This window comes from Macaca mulatta, chromosome 12, assembly GCF_049350105.2.
Source record: "Macaca mulatta isolate MMU2019108-1 chromosome 12, T2T-MMU8v2.0, whole genome shotgun sequence".
Lineage (NCBI taxonomy): Eukaryota > Metazoa > Chordata > Mammalia > Primates > Cercopithecidae > Macaca > Macaca mulatta.
Genome location: NC_133417.1, coordinates 70,841,441 through 70,859,925, shown reverse-complemented (window position 1 = coordinate 70,859,925; position 18,485 = coordinate 70,841,441). Strand labels below are relative to the sequence as shown.

The 18,485-nt window shown below is 35.3% G+C and overlaps 1 protein-coding gene across 6 annotated transcripts in view; it reads left to right on the top strand.

The window, feature by feature from the left end:
* TTC21B (tetratricopeptide repeat domain 21B) overlaps positions 1-18,485 on the top strand; it is a 97,575-nt gene that overhangs the window by 26,264 nt on the left and 52,826 nt on the right. For all 6 annotated transcript variants that reach the window (XR_001438619.3, XR_003721278.2, XR_013402009.1 and 3 more), the window contains exons 12-18: positions 2,918-3,047; positions 8,159-8,316; positions 9,796-10,020; positions 11,838-12,076; positions 13,642-13,714; positions 14,631-14,741; positions 15,808-15,946. Coding sequence is in view for 3 of the 6 variants with exons in the window: in XM_077957133.1 (XP_077813259.1) it covers positions 2,918-3,047; positions 8,159-8,316; positions 9,796-10,020; positions 11,838-12,076; positions 13,642-13,714; positions 14,631-14,741; positions 15,808-15,946 (1,075 nt within the window). In the remaining 3 variants the exon portion in view is untranslated. The remainder of the gene's footprint in view (positions 1-2,917; positions 3,048-8,158; positions 8,317-9,795; positions 10,021-11,837; positions 12,077-13,641; positions 13,715-14,630; positions 14,742-15,807; positions 15,947-18,485) is intronic.

Genomic DNA, 18,485 nt, shown 5'->3' with positions numbered 1-18,485 from the left:
CTCCCTGATCTACAGCTTTGGTAACTGTGTTAACATGGGGAATAAGGAAAATGACCTTCCCTTAGGGAACCCATACAGCCTTTTCGATTATCGTGTCCTTTTCTAGGCTTTCATTGCTATTTATTTTTTAAACTTAAACCCTCAGAGAATTGTACCTGGGATTGACCTCAGACTCCCCAGTCATAATCCATTTCACTTGCTTGGAAGTTGGAATACGTTTTTTTTTGGTATTAATCTAGTATTCAGGATTCATTCTACGAATGTTTATAGAGTACCTAGCACTCTACTTGGAGCTGGGGAAATACCCATGTAAAACAAACTACATTCCTTTCCCCTGAGGCATGTATTCCAGCGGGAGGAGACAGATAATATAATGAAGTCAATTGTATACTATGTTTAGAAAATGACAGGAGAAAATAATAGAGCATGGTGGGGTGATGGTGATTTTAGATACAGTGGTCAGGATAGGCCTCATGAAGAGGGTAAGATCTGAACAAAGACTTAAAAATAGGGGGTGTGTGTGTGTGTGTGTGTGTGTATATATATATATATAAAACTAATATATATATAAAATGAATAGTGTATATAACTAATAGTATGTGTGTGTATATATATGGGAGTTTATATATATACTCCTTATATACATATGGGAGTTTATTAAGGAGTATTAACTCACACGATCACATTGTCCCACAGTAGGCTGTCTGTAAGCTGGGGAGCAAAGAAGCCAGTCCTAGTCCCAAAGCTGAAGAACCTGGAGTCTGATGTTCAAGGGCAGGAAGCATCCAGCATGAGAGAAAGATGTAGACTTGGAGGCTAAGCCTGTCTAGTCTTTTCATGTTTTTCTCCCTGCTTTATATTCTGGCCATGCTGGCAGCTGATTAGACAGTGCCCACCCAAATGAGGGTGGGTCTGCCTTTCTCAGCCTATTGGCTCAAATGTTAATCTCCTTTGGCAACATCCTCACAGACACACCCAGAATCAACACTTTGCGTCCTGCAGTAAAATCAAGTTGACAGTATTAACCATCACAGAACATGTGAAAATATGGGAGTGTTTCGGACAATGGGAGCAGCTGGTACAGAAGCCCAAAGGGACTCGAGGAGACAAATGTGGCTAGGGCAGGGTGAGGAGGAGGAGAGTAGTCAGAGATGAGGTTATCCCAAGGAGACGAGCCCAGGTAGGGCCATAGCAGTTCTTATAACTCCTTTGGCTTTAATTCTGAGTACAATGGGATACAATGGGGAGTCACCAAAAGGCTTCCAGCATGATGCAAGTCAACACTTTAACCCAGTGTTTTAATGGATTTCTCTATCAGATATGCTGAGAATAAACTGTAATAGAACAAGAAATAATGCATTAAGTGGTAGTTGGGTCTCTAGTTCAACTAGACATCCTGTTTTCCTTTACCAGGAAATTCTGTTTTCCTTTACCAGCATGATAGAAAGTAATCAGCGTATGTGATTCTATTTTCATAGGGAAATATGAGAAAGGCAGAATTGTCTCTTTAGCTCTGTTCCTACTTCTTTGACCCTTTTATAGACATAGTTTTGTTTAGAATTTTCGTTGAACAAATGATATCTTAAAGATTGTCTGCATAACTATTTTTTCTATGATTGCACATTGAAATTGTTTGCAGTAAAATGATGGTTCTCAATAACTCATTCTTAGCAGGTGACAAAGAACATTATCAGAACCTCACCATCACTTACACTTTCACTATTTTTACTTAGGCTGAAAAAAATACATATTTTTAAACTATTTGCTGTGTATCTATTATTGTGCAAAGAAGCATAAAAATCTTATCTTCAAGACACATAAAAACCCTTAGGCCTATAAAAGAAGCAAAACTAAATAAGAAACTACCAGTAGAACTGTATAGGTATTATAGAGTGTTAAATTTTATTATATAGATTATATGTGAAGAATTTAAAGAAATTGAAGTATTCTAGGCAATAGTAGTCATATTCTGATTATCTTTTTGAGCGATACATTGTGTGTGTGTAAGTTGTAGCACTTTCTTGTTAGTAATAATGGCTCATTATAGGAGTGATTTTCCATAAGAAGGCACAGTCCAGTTAAAGATCTTTATGTGTCAGGGGGCGTGGGGTGGAGAGGATCAGCCTCATATAAAGAAACAGCCGTAGTAAGGCAAAGCAGGAGGGATGAACATTTTATATTTAAATTCTGATATCACAGTACTAAACTTGTGATTGGATGACCATTGGATAAAGGTTGGTTGGGTAGACAGCCATTATAAGAATAAGAAACAGTGAAAAGAATTAAGCAGTGTTCTAGTATCACTTTAATTATCATACTCATTATTAATTGAAAGGAAAACTTTGAGGGTCTAAAACATGCCAGGCTGAAGAGCGGGGAATGTAAAGGTATGAGACATTTAGTTTAATATAGTGAGCGTTCTACCTTCTGTTTACCAGTGGGGGAAATCTGAATTCTTTAAAAACTGGCTTCACAGTACTCTAGGGGATAATGAGAGTAATTGAATTGAGCAAATCACAAGGCATATCTAGAATTTGAACACTTACTGCCTTGACTGTGTCAATTCTAGCAAGAAACTCTACCTCTCAGTTATCTTTCCTTTAACAGATACATTTATCTGATAAAAGTTTTGAACAGATATACTCACTTGATATGTTATCCATTTAGTAATTGTATAATAGTTTCATAATTATTTTGCTGAATAAGAGCCATTATTTGTATTGTGTGTTCATAGATCCCAGGGAAATAAATTAGTATTAGTTAAGTCATAGTAAAGATATTAGGAAATAAGTGAAATCAAAGAAATTTTAGAAAAATATGTATAGTTTGGTTAGTTATACTAAAATTAATATATGTTTATTTTTAGCTAAATATTATTTTACACTTATAAAATGATCTGCTGATTTGTTTTGTTTAGCCTGCAAGTCCTGGGCAACCTCTTTGTCCACTTCTCAGGCGTTGTGTCTCAGTCCTGGAGACCGTAGTAAGAACTGTTCCAGGTCTTCTACAAACTGTCTTCCTAATAGCAAAAGTGAAATATTTGTCAGGTAGAGTATACCTTAAAAACTTTTAACCTTTTTATTCTGATGTTGATAAAAACAAGTGTGATTAAATTAAGCACTCTGTATATAAGAGAATAGTCACATAACATGTACATTTTGTATATGCATAGATAAGTAATTTTAATCCAAAATAGAATTGCATAACTTACTATTTAATCCTTTAAAAATTACTATAAACTTGTGTGGCTTAAGTGAATTGCTGGGAAAATGCAGTTGTACCACTTTAAAAAAAGTCTGTCAGAAATTACTGGAAACTAGCAATAAGATTTTACAGTCGTTAATCCATGGTTGTGTTTTTACTGGTATAACCAAATGCAACATTTGCCAGATTTCAGGCCCTAATGAAAAGTACTGAGTAATTCTTGTTTAGTTTCTGTGAATAGTTATGGATAGCTTAAAATAAAAATGACTCAGTTATAACCTTAGTTTTCTAAGGCACAGACAAATACATGACTTTACACATAGAAATAGACCATCATGGCAGGGCACGGTGGCTCACACCTGTAATCCCAGCACTTTGGGAGGCCAAAGCGAGCAGATTACTTGAGCCTGGGAGTTCAAGACCAGCCTGGGCAACATGGTGACACCTCATCTCTACAAAAAAATACAAAAATTAGCTGGGCTTGGCAGCACGTGCCTGTAGTCCCAGCTACTCAGAAGGCTGAAGTGGGAGGATCACCTGAGCCCAGAGAGGTTGAGGCTGCAGTGAGCCAGGATCACGCCACTGCACTTCAGTGTGGGTGAGAGGAGTGAGACCCTGTCTCCAAAAAAAAAAGACTGAGCCTGGCGCCGTGGCTCACGCCTGTAATCCCAGCACTTTGGGAGGCAGAGGTGGGCAAATCACGAGGACGAGGTCAGGAGATCGAGACCATCTGGCTAACATGGTGAAACCCCGTCTCTACTGAAAATACAAAAAATTAGCGAGGCATAGTGGCGGGCGCCTGTAGTTCCAGCTGCTCGGGAGGCTGAGGCAGGAGAATGGCGTGAACCCGGGAGGCGGAGCTTGCAGTGAGCCGAGATCGCGCCACTGCACTCCAGCCTGGGCGACAGAACAAGACTCCGTCTCAAAAAAATAAAAATAAAATAAAAATTTAAAAAGGCCATCATATCATGCTTGTCTATATGTACCTTTGCCAACCGAATGCTATAAAAGTAAATAAAGTTTGTAAAACTGTAAGAGCAGAAACCAGCTTAAAAGGTTTTTTCATAAAGTTATTTCCTGTTATATAATGGAGTGATGAGATTGCCTTTACTGTTTCTTTGGACCTCTGTTTTCTTTATTTTTTAATTTTTTATTTCAATTTTTTATTTGTGTTGGGTACAAATAGTTTTTGGTTACATGGATGAATTGTATAGTGCTGAAGTCTGGAATTTTAGTGCACCCATCACGTGAGTACTGTACATTGTACCCAATATGAAGCTTTCTATCTCACACCCTCTTCCCATCCTGCCTCTTCTAAGTCTCCAACGTCCACTATATCATTCTGTTTGCCTTTATACCCATAGCTTAGCTACTACTTATAAGTGAGAACATAACAGTATTTGGTTTTCCATTCCTCAGTTACTTTATTTAGAGTAATGGCCTCCAGTTCCATCCAGGTTGCTATAAAACACATCATTTCTTTTTTTTTTTTTTTTTTTTTTTTTTAACGCAGCTAAGTAGTATTCTATGGTGTATATATACCACATTTTCTTTATCCACTCATTGGTTGATGGGCACTTATGTTGGTTCTATATCTTTGCAGTTATGAATTGTACTGCAATAAACATACACGTGCAGGTGACTTTTTGATATGATGACTTCTTTTCCTTTGGATAGATATCCAGTAGTGGGATTGCTGGATTGAATGGTAAATCTACTTTCTACTACTTTGAGAAATCTTCATACTATTCTCCAAAGAGGTTGTACTAATTTACATTCCCACCAGCAATGTATAAGTGTTCCCTTTGACCACATCCATGCCGTCTTTTTTTTTTTTTTGCCTTTGTAATAGTGGCTGTTCTGGCTGTGGTAAGGTGGTCCCTAACTATAGTTTTAATTTACATTTCCCTGATGATCAGCAATGTTGAGCATTTTTTTAAATGTTTGTTGGCCATCTGTGTATCTTCTTTTGGGAAATGTCTATTCATGTCATTTGCCCACTTTTTAATGGGATTATTTTTTTCTTGATGATTTGTTTGGATTCCTTATAGATTGTGGAAATTACAGACTTCTGTTTTAGCTATTAAAAACATTTAGATGATGTCAGAGGGTGGTTTTACCTCTAAAATATTTCAGTTGTAAGAAGTAATACTAATACCTTCTGATTGAATTGTACCATTAAACCACAGGATATTTCAGCTTTTCTCCTAATTGGAAGGGGTATCACCCACTATATAATTAGACTGGGACTTTGATTCCTATAATTTATTAAGTGTTTATTTTATATTGTGAAAATTTATATGAGTAAGTCACAATCTAGTAATACTTAATCGTTAAAGTCTCTAGTCATGAAAATTTCTTATATTAATCCCATTTTTAAGAAGAACAGTCTTACATAAGAATGATACAATGGACTTTGGGGACTTAGGGGAAAGGGCAGGAAGAGAGGGAGGGAGGGATAAAAGACTGTATACATTGAATACAGTGACTGGGTGATGAGTGCACCAGAATTTCAGAAATCACCACCAAATAACTTATTCATGTAACCAAATACCGCCTGTTCCCCAAAAACCTATTGAAATAAAAAATACAATTTCTAGTAACCAAAAGTTAAAAAAAGGAAGAGCACCCTTAAATCATGTGAAATACTGCTAGCATGTGTCTAAATAGTAGCATTTTTGCTAAATTGCCAACTGAAATGACTTCTGACACCAACTAGTTGGAGTTGGGCCAAACATCACAGGTTAAGGGCACAGTCTTCCATAAAATTGCCCTCACTTCAGACACCAGCCACAGATTTCGGCATTCCTAGAGTCTCCTGTGCTTTTGACTAGCTGCAAATGTGGAGGTCCCTCAGTTTCATTCATTTACTAGAATGAATTACAGAACTCAAGAAAGCACTAGGCTTAAAATTACCGTTTTATTATAGCAACAGGATACTAACCCAAATCAGCAACAGGAAAAGATGCACAGGGTGAGGTCTGATAGGTTCCCAAATGTAAAGCTTCTGTTGTCCTCTCCCCATGGAGTCAGGAGATACCACTTCCTGACATGTCGATGTGTGATAATCAGAGTATTAGCATCCAGGGAAGCTCACCAAGGTTTGGTGTCCATAGCTTTTATTGGGATTTCATTAAGTAGACATGGATTAAATCATTGGCCATATGATTGAATTCAATCTCCAGTCCCCACCGACTGATAATGTGGCTCTAAGCTCCAACCCACTAATCACAGGGTTGGTCTTTCTGGCACAGCCAGCCCCCATTTCAAGTCTTATCTTTGGCATAAACTATCTAGGGGCGTACCATAAGTCTCCTCATTAGGATAAACTATCAGGGTCCATAAAGAGTAATACAGACATCCCTAACATGAGGGAAATTCCAAGAGTTAGAGACTCCTTCCGGGAACCCAAGACAAATGCCAGCCAAATGCTTTATTACACAGAACTCTGACAAAGACAGATACACAGGACTGAAATGTCTTTCAGTTTCACTCAAGGGAAATTGCACTGCTCTTAGAAAGAGTTGGTGTTGATCTCTGGTGACGTGGTCTATTTTCCTCAACAGTAATGACCCACTTCTCATTTTTAAATATTTAGTATCCTTCTAAATATTTTAAATATTTCAAAATATTTTAAATATTTAGTTTCCTACCCTACATATCCATCTCCTCACCCTTAAAAGAAACAAAGATTCTCATTTCTGTTACTCATACAGTACTCATTTTCTTCAGTCTCTTACTTGCAAATCTTAATTCTCTATGCACTTTGTCCTGTTAGTACAACCTCTTTCTTCAAATTATCGCCTTAAGCCTTCTCCTTCCTAAGATAATTTTCACACAAATTTATTATGCCTAACTTTTCCTTTTTTTACCTGTGCAGTTTTGAGTGTTGGATTGTATCACAATAAATCAAGAATCTAGCATCGTTAATTATGCTTGACGTTTGATTGCTAAACTTTGATGCTATGTTTAGTAAGTTATTATGCTCTCTCAGCCAGTTAGTTTTCTGTTAATCCTCCGTCTCTGAGAAGAACATTTTCAGTCTCAGTGCATTTCTATTACCAGTAAGTTCAGCCTTATTTTGCTGACATCAGGTGAGGTTGAGGGGCATAATTCAACAGAAAATCATTTAGGCTGTCTTCTTCCCCCATTCTCCTAGCAAGGTTGAATGGGGAGTTGTTCTACTTACATCTTCTTAAGGCCCATTTATGAGGTGACTAAGTGCAGATCAGTGTGGGTTACATCATGAGAAACTTCTAAGACTTAGAATCAATGCAATGTTTTCCTCTGAAGAGCCTCTTCTTACCACATCTATCAGCCCAAGGTCAATTCCTCGATTCCTGTCACTTTAATCTTGATTATTTCCTTCTATTTTAAGACTCCCAGATATATAACTGGCATTATTTCAGTTGGTATTTAAAGGTATTTTAAATCTATAACTCATATTTCTGAATCTCTGAAGTATATCCATAGGCCTTTTTTGTTATTTTATGTGTAGTAGTAATAGAATTTTTGACCAAGAATGATTACTAGACTAATATGCTCTTTGTTAACGTGACACTACAAAATTCTAGCTATTTAAATGAAATGTCTTTGTTATGCATTATTTATTTTAATGAAATTATAAATAAAACCTTTTTTTTTTGGACAAGGAAAATAAAGGTCGGTTTATTGGCCTCTCAGTAACGCCAGTGCTTGGCTCTCATCCTTTCCTGCTTTCCCTGGCTTGCTCATTAGGATCAAGGGCTTGCCTGACTTGCAGGTGTATTCATTCATGTGGACTAGAAGGAAGCTAACTAGTGCAGATGGAATTAAACCATGGCCTATGAACAGCAAACTTTAAGTTTACAAACACTAGGGCTCTCCGTAAACTAAACAGTCTTCTTCCTCTTGCCTCTCAGATCTCCATTTCTTAATCATTTGAATTATAACAATGCATTGTTTTTCTTATTAGGTGATATTGAAGCAGCTTTTAATAACCTTCAGCATTGCTTAGAACACAATCCCTCTTATGCCGATGCTCATCTACTGCTAGCTCAGGTTTACTTGTCTCAAGAAAAAGTCAAATTGTGTTCTCAGTCTCTTGAACTTTGTCTGAGCTATGATTTTAAGGTAAGTATTCCAGACTGAAGTGGATAAGACATGTCACCCTCCTTGAAAGCTTACATATTCAAGTATTTTGTGTTTTAGCCTGTAGTATTTTGCTAACAGTTGCATGCTTAATGGAAAAAAAAATTGAGCTCACAAGCAGTAGGAGGAAAAATTGAGGCAACACAGGTATGAATAAAAAACTATGTGGACTTGGTGACAAACATCCTGAGGTTAATATCTGGTCTTTCACTTCTCTCTGAGCCTCAGTTTTCTTTTCTGTAAAACTCACTTACTAATACTTTGCTGTTACAATGAGAATTAAATGCAATAATGAAGGTATATAAAAATGATGATAAACTCTAGATCCTTATGTCAAATATTTTTATGTATAAAGATAATAATTGTTTATTTCTTGGGCCTTAGTTTTTAATAACTTCTTTTTGGATTCATTGTGAAAGAACATCTTGTCATTTTGAAAGTAATCTTGTGGTTTGAGGATATAAACACAGTACATTTCTATCCAAGATATTATGTGTTACATCCAGTATCCCCTCAACGTTAGGGAAAATCCTAGGTTCAGTTGCTTCCTGTATTACCTCGAGTCATGGAGGAGCTCTTATCACTTTTGCTTTGCTTCACAGGGTCATGAACCCTGTTAAGGGAGAACCCTTCAGTGAATTAGAGAATCCTAATTAAGATTTGCAGAAAATATCACTTGCTTCTTAGGATAGTGGTTTTCAAGACTAGTGGTATGTCAGAGACCCAGTGCTGGTGCCACACCTCTACTGAGTCAAATGAGTGTGAGTCTCACATGAAGCTCTGTAAGCAAATGTCCAGGCTGCCTAAGGTTGAGAACTTCAGCATCAGAAGGACTATAGACTTCCTAATCGCTAGGTGACTGCCATGTCACCTCATTCTGGGTCCTGTCCTTCCCTTTTACTTCTTTTTCCTAACTCATTTTATCATTGTCTTATGTTTTCTGTATATACTGTTTATAGCCGACGTAAAGATGGAAGCTTTAGAACTGCATATTTAGGAGTAGTGTCAAAGGGGAAGGTCAATGCTTCATTAAAATGTCCTGAAACTTTTAATCTTCAAATTTAAAAAAGGGGAAAAACAGTGTTTCTAGAAATCTAGTAACTTTGTATCAGTCCTAGAAGTGCCAGATAAAGAAATTCCTTTCCTGAAAATTCAAATAATCTCTTAGAATGTAGTTGCTAGCCTTATAAACCTTGTTTACACTTTCTGTTCTGTCACAGGAGAAATATGTAATCAACCTCTTTGTCATCTCAAAGGATGCAGGGAGAAGCAATTTTCCTAAATCCAATTTAATATGATAAATAATCAGAGGGTTAATAAGAGGGCAGAGATAGACTTCATGCATACAATCAAAGATGGATTGTTCTCAGTGATCTCATTATTTTAATGTTTGATGGATTGTAAATTATGTGTTGATGTTGTAGGCACTCCAAGGAAATGTTATTAAATATTATTTTTCAGGTGAGAGAATATCCTTTATATCATTTGATAAAAGCTCAGTCACAAAAGAAAATGGGAGAAATAGCAGATGCAATTAAAACACTGCATATGGCAATGAGTTTACCAGGAATGAAAAGAATTGGAGCTTCCACAAAATCAAAAGACAGAAAAACTGAAGTTGATACAAGCCATCGTTTATCGATCTTTCTTGAATTGATAGAGCTTCACCGCTTAAATGGAGAGCAGGTAGGTCAAGTTTTAATTTAAGGGCTCAGATGTGAACTTTCTTATTCTAACATATATATTAGTAGAAAATGAAAAGCTGGCTGGGCACGGTGGCTCACACCTGTAGTCCCAGCACTTTGGAAGGCCGAGTCGGATGGATCATCTGAGGTCAGGAGTTTGAGACCAGCCTGGCCAATATGGTGAAACCCTGTCTCTACTAAAAATACACAAAAATTAGCTGGACATGGTAGTACGTGCCTGTAGTTCTAGCTGCTCAGGAGGCTGAGTGAGGCAGGAGAATCGCTTGAACCTAGGAGGTGGAGGTTGCAGTGAGCCGAGATCACGCTATTGCACTCCAGCCTGGGTGACAGAATGAGACTCCATCTCAAAAAAAAAGAAAAAAAAAGAAATGAAAAGCTAAATGTATTTCCTTGACCAAGTGGTAAACTTTAGAAAAATTTATTTCTCATTGCCTTGTACTAAAACATAAACTTCCTGTAAGCTCCTGAAAGTTAAACATAATTTGCTCCTGGGTGACCTAAAGTATCAGTGTGCTCATGTTGACTACAATGGAACATAATAACATGATGTACAACTCTCTTGGTTACTGTGAATGTAATAATATAATGCAGTTATAATCCTATGAATCCCTAAAAAGACTTACACACATATACACAAACACACATTTATGCACACTCTAGAACTACTGAAATAAAAAGAAAGTACCAACCTGAAATTCTAGTAGATGAGGAAACAAAATAAATGAATGAATACTCATAGGAATATTATAAAGTCAGATATTTTTAAAAATAATAATATATACAGATAAGATAGAAAGTAATTCTGGGAGAATTAAACTTTGTAGAAAATGAGGAACTCAAAGTCATTTGTATCAGTTGTTTTAGGTTGCAGCACTTGCTAATCACTTATTTTTCATATTTTAATGAAAATTAAGAAGGCTGTATTTCTAAATATTTGCCAAATCACAAAGAATTTCCATTTATTTATTGTATTTTTTAGTGATAAGGTCTCACTCTGTCTCCTCGCTGGCATGCAGTGATACAATCATAGCTCACTGCAACCTCCTGGGCCCAAGGGATTTTCCCATCTCAGCCTCTCAAGTAGCTGGGCCATGCCCAGCTAGTTTTTAAAATATTTTGTAGAGGGTCTCCCTACGTTATGCAGGATGGTCTCAAACTCCTGGGCTCAAGTGATCCACCCAGCTCGGCCTCCCAAAGTGCTGGAATTACAGGTGTGAGAGAATTTCTGTTTTACTAATTAACTTAAAGTACATTTAACAAGAAAGGCCAATTATACCCTATATAGTTGATTCTAAGGTACACTTAAATTACATTTTAACATTTCTGGAATTCTTGTAATCTATGAAGTTGAGACGACTCTTAAATGACATTTTCGATTCATCAAGGTACACATTTGGAAATAAGGTAGAATATTCCCCTAAAGTGTAGCAACAATGTTGTTCTGGTGGAGGGAATAAAGTAATCCGCCACTTAATGAAGACCCAGTGTGTACAGCTCTTCATTATACAATGCGGGGTGCTAAGTAAGTGCTCATTAATATAGTAGCAGTGACCCTCTGTAGCAGCTGCTGTTGTCCTAGGTGTGAAAACATTTATCTAGCTAACAGTATTTACAGCCTCATCTGATTTTGGTCATGGGTTCAGTTTTAAATTTTTGAAGTTTCAGAAAATTCTATTAATTTATTTCATAAATATTATAAATGTACTAGCATTTATTCTGCGTTATGAGAAAATCTCTCTTTCTAGTGTTATTTGTTCACTATTTTGGAAGAATGATATTTTAATTTCATCTTTACAGCATGAGGCAGCCAAAGTTTTACAAGATGCCATCCATGAATTTTCTGGAACATCTGAAGAAGTGCGGGTTGCCATTGCTAATGCAGACCTAGCTCTAGCCCAAGGAGATATTGAACGGGCTTTAAGCATCCTTCAGAATGTTACAGCCGAACAGCCTTATTTTATAGAGGCCAGAGAAAAAATGGCAGATATTTATCTGAAGCACAGAAAAGATAAAATGTTATATATCACTTGTTTTAGGTAAGTAATTGTCTCAACCCATTATATTTTGACACATTTAGCCACTAATATTGATTCCCCTTTTTTTTTTTTTTTTTTTTTTACTTTCTTCAACTGCTTTGCAAATACTTTACAGATCGTTTTCTGAAGGTGGTCTTGATTCCTTCTACCACCAACCACAATCACTGTAACCAAGTTGTTTGCTCTCCCTAAAACATAATTATGATTCTTTCAAATTGGCTTACTGTAGTTTCTCAGCTCTCCTTATCAAATATTATTTTCGGACCCTAGATCTTCCTGTTTGAGAAGGGAAAGTGTACCCTGTATTCTAATAACTTAACAGCATCATGTAATGTAACAGTAATCCAGGGGACAGGCAGGCATATTTATTATAGTAGTTATAGAAAAAAAATTATTTTAGTATGTACCATGCTAAGATGTGGGTTACAGATATTTCTTGGTGAAAGAACATGATCTTAAAAGTATGTCACACTGATGCCCTTATGAGTTATAGGGATACACAACACACACACACATACACACACACACACACGGAGAAAGAGAGAGATTGCTCTTCCTCTTCTCCCCAAACAGAAGGGTAAACATAGAAAGAAGCATACACTCTATGTAAGGGAAAATTAACGTTTTTAGCTCTTGAGATCATAGTAAACTGTTGATGAAGTAATTCAGTATTGGTTCACCTATATTATATCAAACTCAAAAAGTTGCTCAGATTCTTTTAAGTGCTGAGTGATTCAAAGAAACTGAGCAGCACTGCATGTTTAGATGGATGGACTGGAGTTCCTAGATTGTATTTTCTAAGGTATTTCCAAAAGATCATCACTGTCATCTCTAATGATATGAAAATAATTCGAAATAGGGTTGACTTATTTTTGATGTAGCATAATGTAATAGTTAAAAGCACAGATTTTGTTTCAGGAAGATCTGACACATCAGCTGCAACTCTTAACATCATCTATAAAACCGAGATAATTCTCAAGAATTTTTGGACCAATTAGATGAAATACTCTATGTTAAAGACTTAACACCACATTGTTATTTCAATAACTTTGGTAATATGACCTTTAGTAGTCTGCGTTTTCAGGTCAAATGTAAGCAACAAATACTGAAATAAAAGACTTTGTATTTTCTTAAGGTAACTTATTTCAGCATATAATTTATGCCATGAGTATCAGCACTCAAGATGCATAGGAGGACAGTAAAATTTTATTCTCCCATCGTTTTTTTGGTACCTTCACTCCCACATCATTTCAGAAGTAAACATAGCAAAATGTATAGGTCCAGACAAGGAGAACTTAGATATTTACTATCTACCTGTACTCGGTTACCTGCATTTCAGAAAATGGAAAGATTCAGTGACAGAAATAACTGATTTAGCATATACAATTTGGTTGTGGGTATGCATGAGTTTTATAATATTACACTGTTGGATATATAGAGATATTCTGAAGGCTACTGGCTAACTGAAATAAATGAGCTTATTTTTTATTTTATTTTATTTTACTTTATTTTTGGAAGAAGATACCTGTATTCAATATACTAAGTAGTGTTGGTCTGATTTCCAGAGAAATTGCTGAAAGAATGGCTAACCCTCGGTCTTTTCTTCTCCTCGGTGATGCATACATGAATATTCTAGAGGTAAAATTTCTGATGTTACTGAACTGCAATTTTAAAAAAATTATTTGTGATGAGTACAACTTCCTATTAAAAGGATGTTTTTTAAAATAATATTTAATATTTGAAGATCCAGTCATCACAATAAAAGGGAAATATCCATACAATTTTAAAAAAATTGATTTTTCTCTTTTGAGTTGATGCAGAAATTCAGCACTATTGTTATTTGAAATAGAGATGAGACTGGGTGCGGTGGCTCATGCCTGTAATCCCAGCACTTTGGGAGGCCAAGGCGGGCGTATCACTTGAGGTCAGGAGTTCAAGACCAGCTGGCCAACATGGTGAAACCCCATCTCTACTAAAAATACAAAAAATTAGCCGTGCCTGTAGTCCCAGCTATTGAGAAGGCTGAGGCAGGAGAATTGCTTGAACCTGGGAAGTGGAGGTTGCCGTGAGCCAAGATTGCGCCATGCACTCCATCCTGGGCGACAGAGCAAAACTCCATCTCAAAAAAAAAAAAGTAGAGGTGATACCAGAAGTATGTTAGGAATCTTCTTCTTTTTACCAAAGGATAAAGGGAGCTACAGACTAAGATGGTGTTTTCTTCAAAGGGAACCAATCCTCCAGACCTCTATAACTGGCAGTTATAATGACTTCTGGAAATGAAAAGTCAACATGGTGTCTCTTAGTTCACATACTGTTATTTATATAGACAAGAGCACAATTAATATGGGTAGAATTATACTAATAAATTATACCTACCCATACCTGCTCTTCTCATTTATCACCTTTTTGAAATTGTTAAAGTTCCTGTGCTTTAATATATGCTTAGTCCTAGGTAATCTTCCAAATGTAGAGCTTAATTATAGAAATGTTGCCCTTTAATGGGACCCAGTTATGCTATTTTTTATTGCTTATTTTTTGTGTCTTGCAATATTAGCCTGAAGAAGCCATAGTAGCATACGAGCAAGCATTAAATCAGAACCCGAAAGATGGGACATTGGCAAGTAAAATGGGCAAAGCACTTATCAAAACTCATAACTACTCAATGGTAAGTACTTTATTGTTTGAAATGTGTCTGTTGCATCAAATTTATCACACCCTGTTCTCGAGAAGCTTCAGCAAGCACCATTTGCATCTTTAATGGTTGTGAACTCCAAATTTGTATTTATGAACTGGGATTTGTGTTAAAGTATCTCAGATTCTTCATTGCTTCATTTTGTGATGATTATTTGGACCCTAGAGCTTGCTTCATCTTGCAGCTAGAATCCTTGCTATCAAATCAATTACTGTAAAGTTGCTATTCTTCTATCTCTTTTATTATGTAACAAAACATGATAAATGTTCTTTCTGTTGCACCAGTTTTTGCAAGCTATGTGTTTTGAGTTCATTTTTTTTTTCCAGTAGGGGAAACAGATTTTTCTTTAACTGTTATATTCTTGCCCTATTCCTGGTAATTGTTGACCATATGTACAATAGCTAGCAAAATGTATGCCTTTGATAAGGTTCCCTGGCCTCATAAAACCTGTAACAAAATTATTTGCCAAGTACCGTTCTTTAGTTACTTATCGTAAGAAATGTTAGTTGTTGGCCAGGTGTGGTGGCTCACGCCTATAATCCTAACACTTTGGAAGGTCAAGACGGGTGGATCACTTGAGTTCAGGCACTTGAAGCCAGCCTTGCCAACATGGTGAAACCCCATCTCTACAAAAAAAAAATCCAAAAAAAAAAAAAAAAAAACTGGGCATGGTGGTGAGCTCCTGTAATCCCAGCTACTTGGGAGGCTGAGGCAGGAGTATTGCTTGAACTTGGGAGGCAGAGGTTGCAGTGAGCTGAGATTGCGCCACTGCACTCTAGCCTGGGTGACAGAGTGAGACTCTGTCTCAAAAAAAAAAAAAAAAAAAAAAAGTAAAAGAAAAAGAAATGTTAGTTGTTTCATGTGATGATCTATTCTCTGAGAAGAATGGCATACTTAATTGAGAGGCAGGCATATGCCTACAATTCTTCCTGGTTATTTCTAGTTATACCTATGCTTTAAGTCTGTAATGTGTTAAATAGCTGTGCTTGAATGCCATTCTCATTGTCTTGTTCCCTTAAATGAAATGAATTTTGTTTAGGCAATCACTTACTATGAAACTGCTCTGAAAAGTGGACAAAAGAATTATCTTTGCTATGACCTGGCTGAGCTCTTATTAAAATTGAAATGGTATGACAAAGCAGAAAAAGTTCTTCAACATGCTCTGGCTCATGAACCTGGTATGAAAGTCTTTCTGGTTTGAAAAAAGTCTGATAAGTCTGATCCATTTTATTTTTATATTGCATAAATATGTATTTGTATTCTCAATATTTTATATGTGGTTGGTTATATAAATACATGCGTATTTTTTCTTTTATCAGAATGCCACTCTACTAAAATGTGATATTTTAAAACCTAGTAGCAGATTTATGAAACAGTTAATTGTGTTATAGAAATATAGCTTACTTCCCAAAATAATATAAAGTAAGTTATCTTTAAATTACAACTACCTCATATTTAACCACATTAACATTTTTGTAATCTTTACTTTTTACAAAAGTAGCATGTTTCTTTTTTAAAATTCAAGCTCTATAAAAGAATATAATGCATAAGTCATCTGTTTCTCCTATGAATTCCATTTGCCTTGTTCTCAAATTACCTCCCTAGTAGCTTATAATTTAATATTCTATATATGTTTGTGTATATATAAATGTAATGTGATTTTCCTGCGCAAAACTGTTATTCTTGCTTTTCTGCAATTTTTTCCACATACATGTCCCAGATAGTTTGATGTCAGTACATCATGCATTTAATTTGCATTTCTTTGATGGGTGATAAAGTTAGATATTATTTTGTTTATGTGTCTTATTTTCTTCTAGGAATTTTTATTCATATTATTCTATCTACAGGCATCATAATGTTCCATAATGCCAATAAATTACTTAATTTTCTTGAAATTATTGGATGTTTAGTTTGTTTTCCATTATTTTGATATTATAATCTGTGTTACAACAAATATCATTGTATCATTCCTTAGTGTACATTTGCATGTATTTTTTAGAGTAGGGTGCTGAGTTGAAGATTTTGTACATTTAAAATTTGTTTGGATACTATCAAGTTACCTTCTTTCAAGTTTGTGAAAATTTGCTTTTTAAAGATCTTTATTTTTCAATAAAAGTGATTACCCATTGCGAGAATTTAAAGATTACAGAAGTGAGTAAAAGTTGTGTCCTCTCCCACTCTCCAGAGAAAACCATATTTAACAACTTGTATATCATGATAATCAGTCTCCCTGCCCCCATCTTTACCTGTCTCATATATATACAATTATTATACCTACCACTTTTTTCTTTCTAAATAGATTATAGTGCACCTATAATTCTGCAGTATGCATTTTTCATTTAATAACTCCTTTCCTTGTTAGAAATATAGTTCTTCTTTATTTTTTAGCATATGTAGAGTATTCCACTGTATGTTAATATCCTAATTGACTTGATGAGTCTCATATTGGAATACACATTTAGCTTGGGGAATAGTTGGAAGCAGTACTGAGATAAAATCCTTCTTTATATACATATACCTCTCTGTACTTTCTAGAATTGAATCTGGCCCCATTGTTCTTTCTTAAGGCTAAAAACTTCCTGACATTATGTCATATTAGTCATGAAAAATAAACTTATTTTAATTTGCATTTCTTTGATGAGTGATAAGGTTAGGTATTTTATGTATCTTATTTTCTTCTAGGAATTTTAAATTATATTCTTTGTCTTTAATCTTTTACCTAATATTCATGTTGTAGATACTTCCTCCCAGGCTGTCTTTTCTTTATCAGATTTGTTTATTGTATCTTTGATCAAGTAGAATATTTAATGATCATATATCTGCTTTTCATGTCTTTTTTTTGTTTCTGAATTTCTTGTCATTCTCTAAAATTTCTTGTCGTTCTTCCCTAATCCGAACATTATGAAAGTACTTCCATATATTTTTGTCATTTATATTGTTTTAATTTTTATATTGAGAACTTTAATCCATGTACTTTATTCCATATACAAGTTTTAGTATATAGTTTCCAAAGTGTATAGCCAATTTTATTTTCATGCCATTTATGGAACTGCCTCCTTTATTTTATAATAAACTCCTTCATATACATTACTCTGATGATAGGAATCTTTATTTTATTCCATTGTGTATGTTCCTTTTCTTTTGCCAACAACATGTTTAGTGTAGCTTTAAAATACATTTGAACACATGATGAGAGAAGCCGATTGTAAGTTTTCTGATACTTTCAAAATGATCTTTTAGTTTAGCTTTGATGACATTGGTGCTTAAATTCTTCTAATTATAAACATATTTATTGTATGAAGTATTATTATTTCCATAAAAATATATGCATGGATTTATCAGATCTTCTTTTGAAACACTTGAAAGGCCTAAATGTGGATATACATTTTGAAAAGTTTGTACGGGGAGAGAGAGTCAAGTATCATCTGTTTTAGTTACAGTGGGTATATTATATTCATGTAACATAAAATCTTTCATTTAATATTTGCTGAGCATGCCCATGACATACGCAGATGCCTTCATATACATTTCATACATTATCTCCTCAGGACTCGTATTCATCTTTGAGGCAGATATAATCATACCCATTTTAAATTTAGCAATCTGAAACTCAGTTTTATTGATATGTTCAAAACTACCTAGTTGGCAAAATGGCATGGCGTGTCATGAACTGTGCACTTGACAGATGGTGGAGGAAACATTTTTGTTAATTATCTA